The following is a 19,104-nucleotide window of genomic DNA, read 5'->3' as shown; positions in this document are numbered from 1 at the left end:
GTTGATATCCCTTTAAATGGAGCAAAGGCAGGCTATGGAACATGGAGTTTTCAAAATAGAAGCCACTTCCTGGTTTGATTTTCCTCAGGGTTTCACCTGCAGTATCAGTTCTGTTATACTCAGACAATATTTTGACAGTTTTGGAAACTTTAGAGTGTTTTCTATCCTAATCTGTCAGTTATATGCATATTCTAGCATCTGGTCCTGAGAAATAGGCTGTTTACTTTGGGAACGTTATTTTTCCAAACATAAAAATTGTGCCTCCTAGCTTCAAGAGGTTAAAACATGCTAATAATGGTCCTTTGAGTATATCAAAAAACGTTTTGTATACTTCCACTGGTATGCCATCCAGCCCTGGAGTTTTCCAATCCTTAATCCTCCTCTGTAATTTGGCCTTCACATGAGTCTCTGTACAGATGTTAATTTTACAATATTATTAGGTAAAAAATCCATACAATTAGTTTGTTGGTGGAGATGGAGGAGCCTGAAATGAAAAGATATTCTTAAAGTACTTTACTTCCTCTTTCAAAATATCATTTGGTGAATCATGCGTGACTCCATCATTTGTAATTTTTAATACATTGTTTTTGGTAGCATTTCTATATTATATGCATTGGTGCATTTTTCCCCATATTCCATCCAGTTCGCTTTATTATTATAATATATTACTCTAGACCTTTCTTGAATAAGTTCCTCCATTTCTTTTTGTTTTTCCTCTAACTTATTCTGTGCCTCTATAGTACCATTTTTATTGCTATCTAACTGTACTGTTAGTCCTTCAATTTCATTTGTTAATTAATATGGACTCTTGATCTAAATTGCTTTTGTTTTATTGATGAGTACTGAATTGCATGGCCTCTAAAGGCACAATTAAGTGTACTATACAGTAAGGGGATCTGCTGTACCTAGGTTATGTCTGAAAAAGTCTGTTATAAATTCTTCTGTCCTAGATCTAAACAATTTATCATCTAGTAGGCTTTGATTAAATTTCCAATATCCTCGCCCAATTATGTGATGATCCGACCGCATTCTGTCCCCTTTCAACACTTTTTAAACTTTTGGTGCCAGAGAGAATGTTATAAGAAAGAGGTCAAGACGACTAGATTGATTAATCCTCCGCCATGTATATCTCACTAGGTCAGGGTATTTAAGTCTCCATATATCCACTAATTCCAATATGTCCATGACATTCATGATTTCCTTAAGTGCCTGAAGGTGATAGTTTGTAGTGTGATTTCCTTTCCGGTCCATTAGAGGTATTTAAGACCTTATTAAAATCTCCCACCATAATAATAGAGTCTAGTATTGCTTGTAAAGTTGATAAATTCTTATATATTTTCAAAGAAGCTTGGATCATCATTATTCGGACTGTATAGGTTAATAAGCCATATCTGTTTATTGTCCAATAACATATTTAAAATAATCCATCTACCTTGATAATCTGTTTGGACAATTTGCACATTTGGATCAAAATTACTGTTAATTAAAACCATCACCCCTTTTGAATTTCTTTGCCCATGGGATAAATATATTTCGCACCCCCAGTTCTTTTTCCACAAAAAAATGGGTTTCCTGTAAACAATAGATATTATATTCCTTCTCTTTTAGCCAGGTAAATACTGATTTGTCTTTTCTTATTATATGCTAGGCCATTCAAATTGTAACTGGCTATACTTATTTCACCACTTACCATAATGAGACACAACTTTCAATTCAATTGATTAAAATATGTGTTTGTAAACTTACCATCAAAAAGTAACATGATGATTGAGTGTTTTTGACCATGGGAGAAATATATTTCGCCCCCCCAGTTCTTTTTCCACAAAACTTCATCCACACACACAGCTGAACCATGATATTTGCATTGCTACTAAGTAAACCTTCAATTGGTCCCCACCATTCCACCCGCTAAAAGCCCTCCTCATCCCGAGCTGGGCCGTCATCCCAATGCCCGGCAGACCACCTCCGACCCCCCGCATCCCATAGCCCTGAACAGACTGGGATCCATCCTTGGAAAAGAGCACACAGTGCCATTTATCGAATTGAAGTAGATCAAATGCCAAATGTATTTCCATCGCCCTCACCTCGATTTGTATTATATATAGCTGTGAATTTGTCCCAAACATCTTTTACTCCTTCGCAACAGTTGTGGGATACACACATACACACACTCAACCCTTTCCCCCCACACAACCTTAAACTCCCATTCTCAACAGTTGCACCATCCCAGAGCCCAACTCAAGAAAGGTCCTGATTTACCAATGCTGCATAAGAAAGCCTGCAAGATCGCGCAAAAAAATGGGCAGAAATGTATTAACCATTGTCACATCCTAGATGATGGAGGTCAAATGTACACCTTTCCCTGAAACAGCCACAATACGGTCACCCATATTGACCATATTCCCAAGCATCTCCATGCAGACTTTTGATTTTGTGCCACCAGGGTCACAATAATATACCCCCTCTCTGAATGTCCGAGTGTGACCCCCTCCCCATGGGTTACTGCAGCTAGTGTTGCCAGCACTGCCACTGCCTGGGTGGGGGCACCCCACCGGAATCCCCACCGGCTAGGTACAAGGTCGTCAAGGTTCTCATTAGCAGCTTTGAGAATTTCCTTGTATAGTATGCTCTCCCATCAGGGTGCTTTGGCTTTGCAGGACCAACCCTGCCAAGCAGGCTCAGAATCTTGAGGGGGCAGTGCTGCTCTTGGTCCCTGACCGCATTTTGGCTGCATACAGACCGCTTACAGCAGGCCCATAAAACAAGGACTTCTCCTTAGTATCTGGGTCATTCAGGTGGGTGTCTAGGGTATAGGGTTGTGGACCGTACCATTAAATTAGGATCATAAATAAATAATTAGATAACTTATTTAAAATATGTAGTTCCCCATGATAGGACAATAAATAAATAAGACGTATAATTAATTATAGTTTTTTTAACTGCTTCTCACCATGATACAGCAATAAATAAATGGTTCTGGGATATAATTTAATTATAACTTTCCAAACATAACAAATGAAATAAAAAAATAAAACACACCACACCATCCACACATACTGTGCCTTCTGTTTACATCGTTTTTTATCTTCACCATGTTGAATTACATTGTGTTCTAGTTATATGGGATATACAAAAGCAAAAAAACAATTGTATTGTTTTACAATCCATAACCGGGCTAGAATTGTGTTTCATTATTTTCCTCATCTATGAAAACTTTTCATTTTAAAATAGCCATGAAGTGGTCTTTGTGTCTCTGAACAACTGGTTATCAATATAAAAATAAACACAGCACCACCTTTCAATCTATTTTCTTTGAAAATACTGTCTTGCCTTCTGTTTGCTTGTTTTTTTATCGATAAATTCATCAGTCTTAAGATTTGTTTTGTGAATTAGGTGCCCACCAGTGTGTTCCAATTTAGTTATGCCAATATGAATAAAGTTTTATATACAAAACCCGTCTGCAAAAAAATTAGCACAGGAATGATTATTGTTGCCATTTGTTTTTACAATCCATAACCAGTGTGGTACACCTCAGTATTATCTTAGATGTTTCTAAGATTATCCCCGTCTAGGGGCCTGTCTGCTCCTCACTGTTCTCATAAGGGAGTTTTAAAATATGCCATGGAGTAGTCTTTGTAGTCTTGTCACCGGCCTCGATGAGGCTCATCTGCTACTAACAACGGATGGGTTTATCAATATAGTAGTTTGTACGAGTTGTCAGTGGCTGCGTTATTATGAGAATGGCTGTAACCTTTCAAATCTCTGGTGTTTTCTTCAAAAAGTGGCTGGAGGCCTGTCAGTCACCACTGCCGAGTGTGGCAACCTCTTCAGTACCTGCAAACTGAGGAAACTGACCAGTGTTTCACTAGTAGGAGTCATCGGGTCAGTTTGTTGGTCCCAGTCATTGTAAGAGGTGACTTTCACTGCCCAGGCAAGAGAAGTTAATCTTAACAATTGCATGACTGCAAGGAGGTGGGAATCTTTAAAGCTGACTCGAAATCATGGTCAATCAGATTAGCTGATGGAATGTGTCGAGATATCGTAATATCTCTTTGGATCGGATTCTGCACCAAGAGGTTTCTAATCGTCTTTTTCCCAAGGGGTGCCTTTGACAGATACCCATCGTGAATGAATGCGTTGTAGCTAGCGTTAGGGGAAGACTGTGTGGTCAGTGCAGAAGGCACTGTGGCCTGTGACCATACCTGGTTGGTTTACAATCCATCAATGGGAGTAACTGATCCATCAAGTCTGCTCCAAGTAGCAGGGGTTCAGTTCCGAGGCTGGTAACATACACAGGGTGAACAAGCGATACATCCTGGAAGAGTAGTTTCAGCATGACTCTCAATGTGAGAGGCGAGGTAGTCTGGGTGACCCCTCGAAGTGTAGTGTCGCATCGTTCCACTTTTAACCGACGTCTAGTTGGCTTCAAAGGCCTTTTGAGATCATCGAACAATGTTTGAGAGATGAGTGATATTGTCGCACCGTAATCAATTAGCGCATGACAAGTTAAGCAGTCCTCTAGGACTGTTTCCAGGTATGGGCGTTTAGATTCGTGATTAGTGGACATATTCCCCACAAAGTGGAATGGTCGTTCACAAGGACATGATGTGCCATTTCTGTTCAAGGTGGAAGCAGATCGACTTTTCAGATTTTGTGTGGGCTTGGCTTTAATGAGGTGTTTACCCTTTTCTTTGCAACCTTCGTATCAGAGTCTATAGACAAAGCCCATGGGCCCATTTCTTAATCAAGCAGGCCCTGGGTAGGGTCTGTGGAAGAAATTTGAATTTTAACATCCTTGCTATGGGTGTGAATTCCCGCGGACCTGGTGTCCGGTAATTCCCCATCTAGTCCTTGTGACTTATCTATTACCCTTTTCTCAAATGTTTCTCGCTTTAGTTTCACGTAGTGGAACTTCTGGAGAACATTGGTCTAAGTTTTGATCGTCCTTCAACCCTTTGTTACCCTTGTCCTCTGACACTGGGTTGGGTGCAGGAACGTAGTGAACAGGTTGATTGTAGCGGTCGTCGTTTTGATGGCGACGTACTTTACAGTTATTTCGACCACGGAGGTTATTGGAATCGTGGTAGAAACCGTTGTTGTGCGTCATCTCTCAACGCTCCAATACCTGATAATGCACCCTCTAACTGGAGTGAGTGCTCCTGGTCAAACTTCAAAACCGAGTGGTCAGGGCTCTTAGCGTTGTGAACTTTTGATGCCTCAAAAGCTGTGCTTGCAAGCTCTGAGTTGTAAGATAGGCAAGCCAATGTGGGCTGCAGAGCCCAAGTAGATAATGAATGTTCGGCAGAAACATTTGTTTGAATGGTAACAGCTCTTCCATTCCTGTTTCAGTGAGTAGGCCAAAGTAAGCTGAACGAAACCTATGATAGTTAGCTTGTAAATGTTTATTCCGTGCTTGTTTGACGGTGTTAGCCAGTGAGCTATCGTGTTTGCGAGTTGCAGAACCACTGAATTCTAATTTCAAAGCTGTGGCAAGTTTAGTGTAGTCATTTAGTACGTGTTGCAGACGAATGAACTTTGTCACGTGTCTATTCGACGTTCGCTTCAACAGGTAAACCCTGTCAGAACCCGTAGCATTCGGGTAGCCATCCAATGCGTCCTCTATGTCAGCTAGGAACGTCTCAGTATTGTTTGGCTGACCTGGAACGGGGTCAAAGGTGGGGAAATTCTTGACGAGTTTGTCAAGGTATTCCGCGTCAAGCATTCTGTGGGGAAATTGGGGCCGAAAGGCCAAGAGGAGAAGCCAAGCTTTGGCTTTGTTGGCCAAGAGGCACCATATTACTCACGAATGGCCAAGAGGAGGGACGCATGAGGGAGGCGATGTCTGAAACCTATCGTCTTCACTCCTTTGAGTACTGGACTCCGGTTGATTGGATGGATAGTCACGCTGTAGTGCGTGACTATTCTGAAATTCCTCCAGATGGTACCCAAGGGTGGTATTCTGCTGCATTGCAGAGTCCACTTGAGCGCTTAGAGTACTGCTTTTGGACACATGAGTGTCACACTTGCTCCTTTCGGTCTCAAACTTATCTGTCATGGTTTGCAGATAGAGGTTTTGCATACGGAAATATTGCTTAGAAATCAATATTTCCATCTTCATCACCTGATCATTCATTCATTTGGTCAGCAACTTCAATGTGTTCTGCTGATTTGTCATCCAACTTAGTCATTGTGTTCATTTAACTGATTGAATTTGGTCTGCAGATTTTGGAGTAGAACATTTACCTTGAGTAACGTTCAACAAAACTGCCTGCATGCTATCAAATTGCGTGCTCCTGTTTGTAGATAACGCAACAGATGTATCTAGTTTGGAGTGGACTACACCGTATTTAGTTTTGGCTAAATAGAGTTGTTCCTGGAGACCGATTTTGTTGGTTAGTTTGTGCTCGTTCATCGTTATAAGTATTCGCAATTACTTTAAATTGTTCCGATTTCAAACGCAGTTCCTCGTCTTGCAGAATGTTTTAATTTCCTGCTTTTGTCAATAGTTGCTCAGTTCTCTCCACCTGTCCCCTCATGTTAGCCATGTCTTGCACGTGCTTCAGCTGTGCACTGTGGCATTGGAATCTATTGATGGCGATACATAAGTGCTAAAGTGGAGAGAACCATCACAAAGCATGTGTTTTATCGTTGATTTGAGAGCGTTTGCAATTTCACAACAATTACCTTCTACACACACACAATTGTAAAGGCATGAATAAGACTATGTACATGAAAATACAGTGGGGCAAAAAAGTATTTAGTCAGCCACCAATTGTGCAAGTTCTCCCACTTAAAAAGATGAGAGGCCTGTAATTTCCATCATAGGTACACTTCAACTATGACAGACAAAATGAGAACAAAAAATCCAGAAAATCACATTGTACGATTTTTAATGAATTTATTTGCAAATTATGGTGGAAAATAAGTATTTGGTCAATAAAAAGTTTCTCAATAATTTGTTATATACCCTTTTGGCAATGACAGAGGTGAAATGTTTCAACAAACCAAGTGTAGACATTGCACTATACCATCAAATAGAATGTGACATTCTGTACTGTTGCCTCATAAATCCAAAATGTTGGAGTATAGAGACAAGTGTAAAGATTTAGAATCACTGTCCAAATAAATATTTAGGTGCCTTCAGGGCCTATGGGAAGACTACACACAAGGGTACACAGCCTCTTTGTTGACGGTGGGCCTCTTCCTCCTGCATGCATTGCCTGCCTCATTTCTGTCGGGAAGACTCCCCTACAAAGCACAAATGTTTTGAGGCTGAATTGTTTGTTGCAGAAAGAGAGTTGAGTTCAACAGGCTAGAGTATTTTGATACACTGGATACAAAAGAATGTAATGTATTTACCTACGGCCTGTATAGGTCTGTTATTGTGTCTTTTCCCTCTCCCTGTAAATTGTAATGTCACGTTTTGACCTCAGTTCCTTTGTTTTGTCTTTTTGTTTTAGTATGGTCAGGGCGTGAGTTGGGTGGGTTGTCTATGTTAGTTTGTCCATGATTTTCTATTTCTGTGTTTGGCCTGGTATGGTTCACAATCAGAGGCAGCTGTCAATCGTTGTCCCTGATTGAGAACCATATTTAGGTAGCCTGTTTTACGTTGAGTTTTGTGGGTGGTTATTTTCTGTTCTGTGTTTTGTTGCACCGTTCAGGACTGTTCGTTTGTCGTTTGTTGTTTTTGTTTCAGTATTCATGCTTCATTAAATTATGGACACTTACCACGCTGCGTTTTGGTCCTCCGATCCTTCTCGCTACTCCTCCTCAGAAGAGGAGGACGAGAACCATTATATGTAATCTCTGCAACACGATCGGAGTCTATGTTTCTTCTCATGGCTTCCTCGTTCAGTATTTTGTGCGCTGCAGGAACTATATTTACTGTGCTCTCTTCTGGAACAATGGGGAACCGGAGTTCTGAGGCAACAATTGTTTACTCGCGGAGGACTAGAGAAGTAGCTACTCTTAGTGAACAGATTTAGAACTTGCGCAATCTACTTGGGAAAGTATCCCTGGAAATTGGAACAAGACCGTCGCTTCTGGTGCATTTAGGGGATGGTACTGTCACCATTCCTGCTACCCAACTATGGAAGCACATTTACCCATCATAGGTTAAATGGAGGTAGGCTACCTGTGGTGAGTAGGGCTTCTTTGGCGTTGGGAAGACCAACCAAAATCCAGTTGACAAACAGCTTCGTCTTCCTGGCTTTGTAGGTTCCAGCGCCATCATCCCCTATCCGGACTCCTTGCCAGGGGGATTCTGCCTCGGATCACCGAATCTCGAGGGTGCCTGACGCACCGGTTCCTCTGCCGGACCTCTGCCATTTCACCAGCCAATATATTCGGCAGCTTTATGGTGAGAAACATCTTGGTTCCCGGTGCAAAACCTTGTGATATCCTGGGGCTCGAGTTCAGGACATTACTAGGACCGTGGGGCGACGCACAATTGACCTAGCGTCGCCCGGGTTAGCGAGGGCTTGGTCGGTAGGGGTGTCCTTGTCTCATCGCGCACCAGCGACTCCTGTGGTGGGCTGGACGCAGTGTGCGCTAACCAAGGTGGCCAGGTGCACAGTGTTTCCTCCGACACATTGGTGCAGATGGCTTCCGGGTTGGATGCGCGCTGTCTTAAGAAGCAGTGCGGCTTGGTTGGGTTGTATATCGGAGGACGCATGACTTTCAACCTTCGTCTCTCCCGAGCCCGTACGGGAGTTGTAGCGATGAGACAAGATAGTAGCTACTACAACAATTGGATAGCACGAAATTGGGGAGAAAAGGGGGTAAAATAAAAAACTGAAATATCACTTTTACATAAGTATTCAGATCCTCTACTCAGTACTTTGTTGAAGCACCTATGGCAGCGATTGGGTCTTCTTGGGTATGACGCTACAAGCTTGCCACACCTGTATTTGGGGAGTTTCTTCCATTCTTCTCTGCAGATCCTCTCAAGCTCTGTCAGGTTGGAAGGGGAGTGTCACTTCACAGCTTTTTTCAGGTCTCTCCAGAGATCTTCGATCAGGTTCAAGTCCGGGCTCTGGCCTGGCCACTCAAGGACATTCAGAGACTTGTCCCGAGTGCTTAGGGTTGTTGTCCTGTTTGGAAGGTTAACCGTCGCCCCAGTCTGAGGTCCTGAGCACTCTGGAGCAGGTTTTCATCAAGGATCTTTCTGTACTTTGCTCCGTTCATCTTTCCCTCAGTCTTAACAAGTGTCCCAGTCCCTGCCACTGAAACTCATCCCCACAACATGATGCTGCCAGCACAATGATTCATCGTAGGGATGGTTCCATGTTTCCTCCAGGCGTGTAGCATGTCTGGGAGCTGTACGTATAATTCCTTCGCTTCGACCTCATAGCTTGGTTTTCCTTTGAAAACCATAGCTTGGTTTTTTTCAATATAGCTAGGTGTGTGCCTTTCCAAATCTTGTCCAATAAATTGAATTTACTACAGGTGGACTCCAATCAAGTTGTAGAAACATCTCAAGGATTAATAACAGAAACAGGATGCACCTGAGCTCAATATCGAGTCTCGTAGCAAAGGGTCTGAATACTTATGTAAATAAGGAATCGTTGTTGCTATTTAATACATTTGCAAAAATGTCTCAACCTGTTTTCACTTTGTCATTATAGAGTATTGTTTGTTGATTGTTGAGTATTTCTATTCATTTAATGTTATAATAAGGCTGTGATGTAACAAAATGTGGAAAAAAGGAAGGGGTCTGAATACATTCCGAATTCACTGTATATTTGACTGTGATATGTAGTTGTCCCACCTAGCTATAAGATAAATGCACTAACTGTAAGTCACTCTGGATATCAGCATCTGCTAAATTACAAACATGTTTATATTTTACATACAGATCCCATATTACTGGATTGAACCATTTTTTGTGTATATATATATATATATATAAACATTTTTGTCATTATATATTGATGTCACAAAGGTATATTTTGTACAGTCATTTATAAGTAGTTATGTCACATTTGACTTCATAAAACCTAGCTGTGCTACTTTGTTCTCTGAAAGGGAGGCGGATATATAGCATTTTGCAACAAAACATGATTTTTCTCTCTCTCTGAAATGAAACCATTTTTTTTGTAGATTTCAAACAAACAGACCAATCCCTTTCAGAATTTATTTAAACAATAAAAGCGAATATAACCAACATTTCAGAAAATGTATATCATAGCGTTTTGGAATTAAACTCTTCATACACATTTGACTAAAAAGCCTAATGACAATCCAAAATGTAATTTAAACTAGCAAAACTATTTGAAGATTGCATTAATTTAGGTAGAGCATTTACCTAGCATTCATGAGTAATGACCTCTCAATGAATGTATTATAATCATTATACTAACTATGGTACGTATCAGCAATATTAATAACATAATGGATATAAAATGTAACTGGTACATTTTTGTTTTAGCTTTGGTCTAAGTCTTTTCAGGAAATTAACGAAATCCAACCCCAGGCTCTTTTCTGAGTTTTTTAAATTATTGCATAGGATGTTGTTTAGAGGTCACTCATTTATATCCATTTCAAGGACACTGTTTACAACTAAACAAGAATTTGGTGTTAGACCAGTTTATTCTAGACTATATGCATTTCTTGTAAATGATCCTTTACCCTGCAATAGCATGCCGAGTAGCTGAGGCATTAAATTGAACTGAAATCCACTTTACAAATTAAACGCCTAACAATAACCAGACTGTCACTGGGTTGAAACAATATAAGTACAATACATACAAAGAAATATACATTCTCGAGATGTCAACTATACCTATGCTAACATGAATTATACAGTACAGTTTACATTCATATAAATGAACAATTTGGGCTTTTCACTCTACTCTAAATGTGTACATGTGAGTCCCACTCTCTTGGTAGTGTCCTCATGGAGAGGGGGAAGGCAAGATCTTGGGAGCAGGGGCGATCGCTGGAGTTAGTTGAAAGCTGGGTTGCAAGCCCCCGACAAGATGGTCGGTGGGGCCCTCTTGCCCTTGAGGAGGGTAAGGGATAAGATGAAGAAACACAGGCTCATTACACCAAGGATGATGATGCCTGAGATAAGTGCGCTGGTCACCGTGTTCATCCGAAACACTGGGCTGTTTAGTTGAGCTACAACAAACAAAAAAGACCAATGAAAGAAATAGGGCAGTTGATTATTATGAGAATAATGATAATGCCTGCTAAAATCTAAGAAGAAAAGTAACAGAGACATTGCTATTTCAGTATTTCTTTAGAATTTCTTGCATCAAAATGTTGTTAAAGGAAGACTAGTCGCAACAATGTAAAAATCCTATTGGTATCGTTTAACGCGCGACGCTAAACAGAAATCCGAACAAGCTTACACATACTTTAACCCAATTTATTGCCATACTATTACAATGTTATTGACACTTATTTCTGCGCTGCAATGTTAAAGGGATAGTTAATTCAAATGACAAATATTGGTTTCTTTACTCTGTAAGCAGTCTATTGACAAGGTATGACAGCAATCCATTTTGGCCAGGTTTTGTTTACCTGGCCACTTCCAAATGTACATTTCATGTCCAAATCATATTTAAGTATGTAAAATATATTGTGTAGTGAAATCAAGTTACTTTAAGATGATTTGGACATGAAGTGCAAAAAATGCTAATATTCATTTTGGAAGGGAATCAGAAGGAACAAGAGTTTGGGTAGATTATCAGGAACTAAATATGAAGGGCTTACCTAGTTGTGAGTTGTTCATTGGAGTGTCATCTGTGGAACATAAAAAGGAAATTTAGGAGTACACCACTTCTCTGCATGTACCAGACCTGGGTCAAATACACATACAATTATTAAAGTGTTTTATTATCTGTTATTTTACCAGGTAAATTAACTGAGAACACATTCTCATTTACAGCAACGACCTGGGGGATAGTAACAGGATGAATGAGCCAATTGTAAACTGGGGATTATTAGGTTACCGTGATGGTTTGAGGGCCAGATTGGGAATTTATTCAGAACACCAGGGTTATTATTTAGACCAGAGGAAATAGTGCCTCCTACTGGCCCTCCAACACCACTTCCAGCAGCATCTGGTCTCCCATCCAGGGACTGACCAGGACCAACCCTGCCTAACTCCAGAAGCAAGCCAGCAGGGGTATGCAGGGTGGTGTGCTGCTGGACCCAATGACTGCTTCATTGGGTCTGTGAAATTAAATCAAACGCACGTCAGGTATATGAAAGTATCTGATGTAGACCTAAAATTAGGGGTGATGAGAAGATGGAGCTGACAGACATGGCAGCTCTACTTCTAGCTCCTAAGCAACTTTGGTCACTTCAATAATGTTTACATCCCACTTTACCCCTTTCATATGTACAGTGGGGCAAACAAGTATTTAGTCAGCCACCAATTGTGCAGGTTCTCCCACTTAAAAAGATGGGAGAGGCCTGTAATTTTCATCATACGTACACTTCAATTATGAAAAAAAAATCATACAAACAAGCAAGATTTCTGGCTCTCACAGACCTGTAACTTCTTCTTTGAGAGGCTCCTCTGTCCTCCACTCGTTACCTGTATTAATGGCACCTGTTTGAACTTGTTATAAATATATAAGACACCTGTCCACAACCTCAAACAGTCACACTCCAAACTCCACTATGGCCAAGACCAAAGAGCTGTCAAAGGACACCAGAAACAAAATTGTAGACCTGCACCAGGCTGGGAAGACTGAATCTGCAATAGGTAAGCAGCTTGGTTTGAAGAAATCCACTGTGGGAGCAATTATTAGGAAATGGAAGACATACAAGACCACTGATAATCTCCCTCGATCTGGGGCTCCACGCAAGATCTCACCCCGTGGGGTCAAAATGATCACAAGAACGGTGAGTAAAAATCCCAGAACCACACGGGGGGACCTAGTGAATGACCTGCAGAGAGCTAGGACCAAAGTAACAAAGCCTACCATCAGTAACACACTACGCCGCCAGGGACTCAAATCCTGCAGTGCCAGACGTGTCTCCCTGCTTAAGCCAGTACATGTCCAGGCCCGTCTGAAGTTTGCTAGAGAGCATTTGGATGATCCAGAAGAAGATTGGAGAATGTCATATGGTCAGATGAAACCAAAATATAACTTTTTGGTAAAAACCCGACTCGTCGTGTTTGGAGGACAAAGAATGCTGAGTTGCATCCAAAGAACACCATACCTACTGTGAAGCTGTTTTTCTGCAAAGGGACCAGGACGCCTGATCCGTGTAAAGGAAAGAATGAATGGGGCCATGTATCGTGAGATTTTGAGTGAAAACCTCCTTCCATCAGCAAGGGCATTGAAGATGAAACGTGGCTGGGTCTTTCAGCATGACAATGATCCCAAATACACCGCCCGGGCAACGAAGGAGTGGCTTCGTAAGAAGCATTTCAAGGTCCTGGAGTGGCCTAGCCAGTCTCCAGATCTCAACCCCATAGAAAATCTTTGGAGAGAGTTGAAAGTCCGTGTTGCCCAGCAACAGCCCCAAAACATCACTGCTCTAGAGGAGATCTACATGGAGGAATGGGCCAAAATACCAGCAACAGTGTGTGAAAACCTTGTGAAGACTTACAGAAAACTTTTGACCTCTGTCATTGCCAACAAAGGGTATATAACAAGGTAACAAAGTAACAAATACTTATTTTCCACCATAATTTGCAAATAAATTCATTAAAAATCCTACAATGTGATTTTCTGGATTTTTTTTCTCATTTTGTCTGTCATAGTTGAAGTGTACCTATGATGAGAATTACAGGCCTCTCTCTCAAGTGGGAGAACTTGCACAATTGGTGGCTGACTAAATACTTTTTTGCCCAACTGTATATACTGTATTCTATTCTACTGTATTTTAGTCAATGCCACTCTGACATTGCTCATCCAAATATTTATTCATTTCTTAACTCCATTATTTTACTTTTAGATTTGTGTGTATTGTTATGAATACACGCAAGCTCGGAACACAATTATTTCGCTACACCCGCAATAACATCTGCTAAATATGTGTATGTGACCAACAAAATGTTATCTGATTTTAATTAACTATACCCCACAACTATCTATATATTTTTACTTTATTTAACTAGGATTTTTTTTTTAACTAGGCAAGTCAGTTAATAACAAATTCTTATTTTCAATTTCTGCTTAGGAACAGTGGGTTAACTGCCTTTTTTCAATGGCACAACAATAAACTTGCATTCATTGAAACTTAAGATCTGCACACATAACTCAGATTTTCACATAAATTGGTGTAAATGGGAGACAATTCAAGTTTAGTCTAAATACATCAGCAGGGCCTAGATATTAATCTGTTGCGCTGAAGATCGGCGCTGTGGCCTCGGTTGACATTTAAAGGTAGCAACCTATTGAGGTGACATTTCTAGCGTTTACCGTAAATGCATTATTTGAATGTGGGAACATTGCCTATACATTTCAATCGCGCTACAGCGTGGACCTTCAGCATTACTGACTGAATCAGTCAGTGTATATGCCGAGAAACGTGTCACGATTCCAAAGCTATACTATACTACAGAGAGCAAGTTAATTATCTCACATCTTGAAAAATACTTGTAATGTTGTACTTCTTGTTGACGAAATTCGTGCTGTTTGTTTTAGCTAGCTCCCAATAGACTCCCATTCACTCCTTAGATAGATTGTGCTCCTTGTCCCAGAATCACCCAGAATGCACCGCGCGGCCCTTCAACGTAGCATGGGCAACATTTCCCATCTCCTCAAAGTATATCTGCTGTTGCGAATATTATATTCCACTCTGTGAGGCACATTGATCTGCAGGTTGAACATTGTGAGATTGTAGACATCTAAATTGATAGTGCAGTTTGTTTAGGTGATTTTACAGCTAACTAGCTACGTTACATGCTGATAGTCTTTGGTATTATTGTGTGAACCAAAGTTTGCTAGTGAGCTAGCCAACCAGCCCATAGAGAGAGCATTCCATTGTGGAGTTTGTAGTTGACTTGAGTTGCAGCAGATTTCCACAATGTTGCTACCAACCCTACTATAAAACATTTGTTCACCAAAAATATTTTTCGCACATATTATTTAACAATGTAAATGAAAGGAATTTGTGGTTTGGGGTGGAGATTGGAGGTCGCCCAAGAAAGTACTATCACAATCAACAACTATCCTGACCTAAGAATGTAACTGAAATAATAAATGTAAAGACATTGATCAGCTTTAGGTTATATTATCAGATCTTATTGTTATTGTGATAAACTTTTATATTTCAATTGGGGATAGCTGTTGAAAGCTATGTGGGGGAATATTTTTAGAGAGTTCAGAGTGAAAGTTATGCTAAGATGACCCTCTCTCCCGCTCTCTAGCACACCTGCTGTCTTGACCTCTGAATGCTTGGCTATGAAAAGACAACTGACATTTACTCCTGAGGTGCTGACCTGTTGCACCCTCCACAACCAATATGATCATTAGTTGACCCTGCTGGTCATCTATGAATGTTTGGACATCTTGAAGAACGAGCTGGCCTTAATGGCCACGTACTCGTATAATTTCCACCCGGCTCAGCTAGAACAGGACTGGCCCCCCCTCAGTGCCTGGTTTCTCTCTAGGTTTCTGCCTTTCTAGCCTTTTCACATGTGAGTTCCAAATATCTCTTACGGTTGCCCCAGCATGAGCTTTTTTAATGGGCTTGATGTCAGAATGCACTCACTGTTACAAAATGTGATTGTTACTCAACAGGACAGTTAACCCACGCAGCCCTCAAACCAAGGCACGCTGCCTGCTAATTATCTATAAGCTTTCTCAACTTGTCAATTTGAATGTATTTTCTAGCAACAGTTTGAATTGAGGTGTGTTCCACCTCCTCATTAATTCACATAGAAGTAACCCATTTCACTGTGGGCGACAATTTATGTTTGAGGTATTACTGAGCAGGACAAACTTATCTTTTCTATCTGTTGCCCGCATTGCCTCCACTACTAGTAATAACTTTGGACATGTGTGCGTTCCTATCACAGTAAGTGCCTTATTACGCTATCATTATAGTTTTTATATATCGTGTTGTCGTTTCTACTGTAGCACACCGTATGTCTATATGGAGAATAATGTACTTAGTTGTATTGATATGGTTTCAAGTACTGGTGATGTGTGTAAAATACTTTGAAGGTTGTACTGATTATGATGAGTTAATTATTTCTAAGCTAATTGCCAGCTATGTTTGTTGACATCTTACAATGCATTCTAGCTGTCATATAAACGTCTGTCAGACCGAAGATGTTATAATAAAATGAAGTGAAGAGATGGTTCACCCATCTTTCGAGTAAACTTCTGGAATTGAATTATGGAAGTGAATGATGCAAACAGACCCAACTCATCTTGTAACCTCTTATCTTTGGTTGACAGGAAAAAAACAATTATGATGGCGCAAAAACTACCCATCATCGGATTACTTTTGATTTTTGGAAAGTGTTTGTCAATTATTTTGATCACTGGTGAGGTCACACATGATGTGATGAATTGTAAATAGTTATTTCTATTAGATAATTTATAATATGGTTTCGGTCAGCCAAGAGTTAGCTAAATATGACCGCTTGTATTAGGTCACTCTTTCTTCAGTTAGCCCTACGACTAATGTAGCCTACATTTTCCGGTTTGGATGAGAATTGTGTTATGCTGTTTCTACTTCAGACATTCACAGAACATTGCAAAATAAACTGCTCACATTGAGGACATCATGTTGTAAAGACTGTGCAAAATGTTTCTGTGCTAAATCAGTGTGGCCAGCTCAAACACTGACTGGTGTGTCAATCGTAACTGGACATTCTAAGTGTTCTAATCACACCAGTTTGAGCTTAAGCTGTAGGGACCACTGTAAAATGATCACACCCATGTGTTCTTATGTGTGAAAGGGCTAGGTTGTTTTTCCTAGCCACTGTGCTTCTGCATTGCTTGCTGTTTGGGGTTTTAGGCTGGGTTTCTGTATAAGCACATTGTGACATCTGCTTATGTAACAAGGGCTTTATAAATACATTTGATTTGATTGATGACATGGAGTAATAAGAGTTATTGTTATAAGATATTATTGATGTTGGTTGCTCGAAATGGAGAGATCCACAAGGCACTTTAAGATAATGGTTTGTCACACCCTGATCTGTTTCACCTGTCTTTGTTTGTCTCCATCCCCTTCCAGGTGTCACCCATCTTGCCATTATCCCCGATGTATTTATACCTGTACTCTCTGTTTGTTGCCAGTTCGTCTTGTCAGGTCTTACAAGCGTTCTTTCCCGCCTTCCTGTTTCTCTAGTTCTGTTTCCTAGTTTTTCCCAGTTCTGACCATTCTGCTTGCCCTGCTGTCCTGTATCTGCCTGACGCACGTTGGCATGCGCGACCAGTGTGGGTGCAATAATTGCATAACATGGATTTCTAAATTATTTTGCGACGTGTCCGGTCTGGTCTGCATGTTAGGTATAAGAAATTACACTGATCAAAAATATAAATGCAAGATGTAAAGTTTTGGTCACATGTTTCACGAGCTAAAATAAAATAACCCCGAAATTGTCTATACTCACAAATATCTTATTTCTCTCAGATTCTGTGCACATTTGTTTACAACTTGTTAGTAAGCATTTCTCCATTGCCAAGATAATCCAGTCGATTAATTAAACAGCATGCTGGGGACAAAAAAACGCCATTGTAAAATGTGCAGTTTTCTCACACAACACAATGCCACAGATGTCTCAAGTTTTGAGGGAGCATACAATTGGCATGCTGACTGCAGGAATGTCCACCAGAGCTGTTGCCAGAGAATTTAACGTATTTTTTTCTGCAATAAGCCACATCCAACATAGTTTTAGAGAATTTGGCAGTACGTCCAACCTGCCTCACAAGCACAGACCACATTTATGGCGTTGGATGGGCGAGCGGTTTGCTGTCAACATTGTGAACAGAGTGCACCATTGTCCATAGCACAAGCTAAGGACAACAAACACAATTGTATTTTATCGATGGCAATTTGAATGCACAGAGATAACATTACGAGATCCTGAGGCCCATTTTCCTGCCATTCATCCACCGCCAACCCCTTATGTTTCAGCATGATAATGCACGGCACCATGTCGCAAGCATGTGTGTCGGAGGAAACATCGTTCACCTGACGACCGAGTTCAGCCTGCAGGCGCCCGGCCCACCACAAGGAATCGCTAGAGCGCAATGAGCCAAGTAAAGCCCCCCCAGACAAACCATCCCCTAACCCGGACAACACTGGGCCAATTGTGCGATGCAGTGCCTTAGACCGTTGCGCCACTCGGGAGGCAAAAATCATTATTTTATACGAATACAGTTGTTCCCATAAAGAGATTGTTTAACCAGTTCATCCTAGGGGGGCGCTGTGTCATTATTGGATAAAAAGACGTGCCCGTTTTAAGCGCAATATTTTGTCACAAAAAGATGCTCGACTATGCATGGAATTGATAGCTTTGGAAAGAAAACACTCTGACGTTTCCAGAACTGCAAAGATATTCACTGTGAGTGCCCTAGAAAAGAAGCTTCAGGCAAAACCAAGATGAAACTGCAACCAGGAAATGAGCAGGATTTCTGAGGCTCTGTTTTTCATTATCTCCTTATATGGCTGTGAATGCGACAGGAATGAGCCTGCCCTTTCTATCGTTTCCCCAAGGTGTCTGCAGCATTGTGACGTATTTGTAGGCATATCATTGGAAGATTGACCATAAGAGACTACATTTGCCAAGTGTCCGCACGGTGTCCTGCGTGGAAATTGGTGCGCAAAACTCAGCTGCTGGTATTTTTCCATGGGATTCTGAGACGAAAGCAGGCTTCCACGAACGGCATGTCAATGAAGAGATATGTGAAAAAACACCTTGAGGATTGATTCAAACAACGTTTGCCATGTTTCGGTCGATATTATGGAGTTAATTTGGAAAAAAGTTAGACGTTTTGGTGACTGAATTTTCGGTTAGTTTCGGTAGCCAAATGTGATGTACAAAACGGAGCGATTTGTCCTACACAAAGAATCTTTCAGGAAAAACTGGACATCTGCTATGTAACTGAGAGTCTCCTCATTGAAAACATTCGAAGTTCTTCAAAGGTAAATTATTTTATTTGATTGTTTTTCTGT

General features: G+C 40.8%; 1 protein-coding gene across 1 annotated transcript in view; it reads right to left on the bottom strand.

Moving 5' to 3' along the window:
* Positions 1 to 10,293: 10,293 nt before the first annotated feature.
* LOC118365857 (zona pellucida-like domain-containing protein 1) overlaps positions 10,294 to 19,104 on the bottom strand; it is a 52,752-nt gene continuing 43,941 nt past the window's right edge. The window contains exons 10-11 of the mRNA XM_035748163.2: positions 11,701 to 11,748; positions 10,294 to 11,103 (exon numbers count right to left, since the gene is read on the bottom strand). Of these exons, the coding sequence (XP_035604056.1) occupies positions 10,946 to 11,103; positions 11,701 to 11,748 (206 nt within the window). The 3' untranslated portion in view covers positions 10,294 to 10,945. The remainder of the gene's footprint in view (positions 11,104 to 11,700; positions 11,749 to 19,104) is intronic.

The sequence above is a fragment of the Oncorhynchus keta genome, chromosome 33, assembly GCF_023373465.1.
Source record: "Oncorhynchus keta strain PuntledgeMale-10-30-2019 chromosome 33, Oket_V2, whole genome shotgun sequence".
NCBI classification, from domain to species: domain Eukaryota; kingdom Metazoa; phylum Chordata; class Actinopteri; order Salmoniformes; family Salmonidae; genus Oncorhynchus; species Oncorhynchus keta.
Note: the sequence above shows the minus strand (reverse complement) of the source record. Positions and strands in the feature narration are given on the sequence as shown.